The sequence below is a fragment of the Haliotis cracherodii genome, unplaced genomic scaffold (genome assembly GCF_022045235.1).
Source record: "Haliotis cracherodii isolate W230 unplaced genomic scaffold, xgHalCrac1.p SCAF_7, whole genome shotgun sequence".
Classification (NCBI taxonomy): Eukaryota; Metazoa; Mollusca; class Gastropoda; order Lepetellida; family Haliotidae; genus Haliotis; species Haliotis cracherodii.
In genome coordinates, this window is record NW_027266330.1 from 13905131 (window position 1) to 13910001 (window position 4871).

General features: G+C 36.6%; 1 protein-coding gene across 1 annotated transcript; it reads right to left on the minus strand.

Moving 5' to 3' along the window:
- Nucleotides 1-2206: 2206 nt before the first annotated feature.
- LOC139449088 (G-protein coupled receptor 183-A-like) lies at nucleotides 2207-3432 on the minus strand. Its single transcript, XM_071230554.1, has one exon. The coding sequence runs from the start codon at nucleotides 3299-3301 to the stop codon at nucleotides 2207-2209; it is 1095 nt and encodes a 364-aa protein (XP_071086655.1). The 5' UTR covers nucleotides 3302-3432.
- Nucleotides 3433-4871: the final 1439 nt, after the last annotated feature.

A 4871-nucleotide genomic window follows, 5' to 3' on the forward strand; every position in this document is an offset into this window, starting at 1 on the left:
CCACTGGATATGGCATGTACAACCACTGGATATGGCATGTACAACCACTGGACAGGTACTTGCACAACCACTGGATATGGCATGTACAACAACTGGATATGATATGTACAACCATTGGATATGGCATGTACAACAACTGGATATGGCATGTACAACCACTGGACATGTACTTGTACAACCACTGGATATGATATGTACAACAACAGCATATGGCATGTACAACCACTGGATATGGCCAGTACAACCACTGGATATGGCATGTACAACCACTGGATATGGCATGTCCAACCACTGGATATTGCATGTATTCTCCCTAACCGTGATGTCTTTTAACCGTAAGTGCAGATTACTTTCTTATTAACGCAGTTTGATTCTTATGGCGTTTTATTTTCCAGGTCGCCTTGCATAACATGTGATTGCCAAAATTGGGAGTGATGTTTTAAAACCTGAACTGCTGATAACTTTGTCATTAAGTGTTTACAGACATGGGACTTTTAGTTTCAAATTAATACATCGGTGGTAAAAGTGGTCATCGGTGTTCCTTAATCCGACAGTGAACTCATTAAAACTGGAAGTACTTTTAAGTTCGTTATTACGTTAGGTGAATGAGACTTTCTGTTTCAAAGTTGTAAAACATTGGGTATCTGTTTTTGTAAATCCGGAAGTGATGTAATTGAACCGGAAGTGTTTATGATGTTATTAAGTTAGAGGCATGGAATTTGTTGTTCCAAGTTAACGCATTTGGCAAGTACACTACCATTCCAGAAGTGATACTAATTACAACAAGCATAAGAAGTGATATAAGATATCTAAACTAATCTTACTCTAGCTAAGGCTATAAATATGTTCCGAACTAGCCGAGAGAGTCAGAAATATGTGTTTGCATGTTATTGATTGTAACGAATTTATTGAATAGTCAAGGACCAACCTGTAGGTCCCGTGACCAAATCATGGAAACAAAGGTTTGAAAGTGTTTTTGAGTTTCCTGATGTATACTGAACAATTTTGAGTAGGGCTGCCCGGTTGAAAATCCCGGGCATTTTGGGGAAGGGTCAAAGAGGGGTCAAAATTCAAAATTGTGTCGATATGCATATCAAATTACTCGTCCAGTGATAGGGAACCTGGAAATATATAGTTTGTTATACTTCCGACCTTAAATGGGGGAGCTATGGCCAAAAACGTTGAAAGGTCAACGCACTTTTGGCAATCGTTGAAATTCACAAACACAGTTAACATTGTCCGATAGTCATGATTTTAGTGTCTAATACTATGTTTTCTGACATAAAAAATTCAACCAAGCAACTTTTAAAAGTAAAAAGGGTTACCTTGACCTTTGTTTCCATGATTTGGTCACAGGACCAACATGTTGGTCTTCTAGTAGAAGGTACGTTTTCAAACACCGTAGAATAACACCATATTTTATTTTTCAACCTCTTTTGTCAGTCAAGTTAACCTGATTTATTATCCAACACTTTGAGTACAAGGAACCGATAATATTCAATGTCTTTTGAGCAGAAAACCAATAGCATTACGTAATAAAACATGCTTTGCCGTGAAAGCGGAATGACTAAACAAGCCAAAGATCGCCAATACATCGTCTCGTATAAGGGGCCATATATGAGACCTATATATAGGGAACCTCTAGGCATTCTAATTAAGTAAACGAAAATGACACTATGTTTACAGATACGATATCTTAAGAAATGTCAACAAGAAAAAAACACATATCTATGTACTGAATGTTACAACAGGTGGATAAATGAACGAATGAACGAATGAATGAATGAATGAATGAATGAATGAACATCAAAGTGGCTTTAGCAACATGTAAGCCTTACGGTGACTGATAAAAGAGAATACTACAAATGAATACGTCCTGTTAATATTCGTTGATGTGTATAGGCAAGTAAAATATACATCATTATAACAAAAACATAATGCTACTTCAGCCTTTACAAATATTAGAAATATAACTTTTACAAAAAATAAATGTCAAAATAATCGTCTTATAATTGACGAAAAAGAGACAACGAAGGAAATAGCATTGTATTACTGTGATGTAATCGTTGTGGGGATATATTCACGACAAACCTGTATATTCATTAGCTTGGAATAATAGAAACGTACACAATAAAGTATGTGTACATATATGTTACAAAGACAGTCACATTTTTCCACTTTGTTTGTAGTGTCATCGTCTTTCAGTTTACTCAATATCAATGTTTTTGCATTGTTCAAACATCGCTTCCGTCTCCGAACACCGTTTAGAAGATATATGAATTTGAACGTTTTCAGCCTTTTTACACTCCGAACAATACAATCGTTTAAAAATCATCCTAAAATTGTCACCAAAAACCAGATACACGCCGCAGTGGACTGAAAAGTTCATGTAGTATACCAGTTCAAAGATTCTATGCAGAACACGGTCACTCAAACTAGGCTTCGTTTTATATATGCTCTGTAGTACCATCATCTTAATTCTAATTACATGGCTTGGCGTATGAAGCAAAAGAAATATGATAGAAACTGCAAACAACAGTTTTGAAACTTTCATTTCCAACACCGAAGTCTCGTTTCTCCTCTGTATGGACGTCATTGGAATGCTTTCAAACAATCTCTTCCTGCGCTCATGGGATTGGATGGCAGTGATAGAAATAGCTATGTTCAAGAAAACCATGACAATAAGAGGAATAACCAATGTTAATATAGAGTCAACACACGTCATGGCAACCAGCAATTTTTCGTATTTTTCAAACACAAGGCAACTTGAATTAATCTGGGAACTTATCAGTCCTGTTGTCCATAGACTGAAGCTATACATTCCTACAGAGATGATTATCAGGATTACGATGGTGTATTTAGCACGTTTCACATTACACAGGCGTGCCACGTGACTTGGAAGGGATACCCTGATAAAGTTCTCCCACGTAATCATCACAACAAACCACACGGACAGGAAACCAGTTGTATACGTCACAAAAACCGTCGCTTGACACACTCCAATTGTATCAAACACTGGCACGTCCAGGCGATAGAGCCACACAATCACCAGGGATATCAGGAACAATAAATCGTTGATGGATTTTGTTGCTAGATACAGACAACATGACGTTTTTCTGAGGTTTGGACTCAGGAATGTTCCTGCCGCAAGAATATTGCCGACAAGTCCGACAATGACTACAACTATCAGAATTCCAGTCTGAAAATGAAGAACTGTTTGATACCATGGATTGTTTTCCTGAGCGGTTGTATTGTAGTCTGACGAGATATTGACCCCACCAACATCACTGCCTGCATTCATGGTGGACCGTTCGTCAAACGTGCATCTTAATGGGTTGTCACTTAATGGACTGATCACTGACAGATTTTGGAATGCTAGTATATGATTTGCAGTGTGTTTCAAGGCCTTAATCTTGTGTCGTCTCTTTGAGTTTTAACTGATGTATTTCTTGGTATGTTAACTTGCATATTACTATGTATATAGTAGCGATAGCCTCCTTGATCATTAAATGGTTAAAAATTCATTAGCCTGTCCGGAAGATAACTTCAACATCGTTTCAAGGAGTTATGGTTGGTTGTGAAGGGAAGTCGTTCTCTATTTGATTTTATGTACCGTCAGTGAGCGAGTCATCATCAGTCCATACTGATTTTGATTTGTGTTTTGGCATCAGCGTCGCATAGCATCCTGAGTGCGGAATTCAAGAAACAACGAAACTGAGAAGGGTCGACTTGTCAATATCCGACACACATTAAAGCTGTATTGTTGATCTTCCTCATATACTCTTGTTGATGGCCCCGCAATGCCTGTCTATCTGAAAACAAAATCAATGATTCAACAGAAGGTAAACAAATCTAAGCCTTTATCAACGAATCTGCTGTGTCAGGGAAACATTTTCATAAAAATAAGTTTAAGCCTAATCAGGAAGAATTAAATAGTTTTAAAAAACGACATTGAGCATTTTACACATGAAGATGTAATCCTTCTTTCCAAAGAGTTTGGATATATAATATTCTCCTGACGAATTGGAAGCAAAACAGAACTCAGTTCATACGATTAAACAATAGGGAGTAGTTGTTAAGCAAAAACATTAACAGTACAACAATACCTTGAAAAATATAACTCCTTAATCAGCACTGACGTGATCAATACCCGAGTGTAAAAACCTACAAAGGGTAATGTAATCATTAGCGCTATTACCCCAAACAACAAATGTTTACTCAATAGTAGATTGGATCACCGTAGACCACTGTGGAGCTTCTGTGTATTAAAAACAAAATATTGATGTTAACAAAACAAAACATTTCGCTGAACATGCTGAATTAGCGCAAAAGAGTGTGAAAAACATCAGTTCATCTGTTCGTTTCAGAGAAAACGTGTAAACTGCCGGGCAAAAGAATCCATGTTTACGTCAATGTTTCATGGTGGCTGGAATGAAACCGACCAGAACGTGTTTTGCGATGGTGCTGTATTTGGTACGGGTATTATAGCTGTGGACCCTAAGTTTGTCGCGTTTCGGCGACTGTGTTCATTCAGCCTTGTAACGTTTTGATAACGTTTTAAATTTGTGGTCAAATCGAATTTTCGTTACTTCGATTAATTTCTGGTAATTTTGAATTATTTGCTCGTTATTGCAAGTTTATAGACAAAAACTCGAAAATTCGAGTATTTTGTTCCTTACTTAGAATTTTTCCTCCATACTACAATTATTTTCTCCTTATTTCAATTTTTTTTAAAAACCTGAAATTTCGGTAATCAAAATAAACTTAAAAATCGAGAGTAAAATCTTGAAGTAACGAGAAAATAATCGAAATAACGAGAAAATAATTGTAATAACGAGAACATTTGTGAACAAATAAATGATATAAAAAGC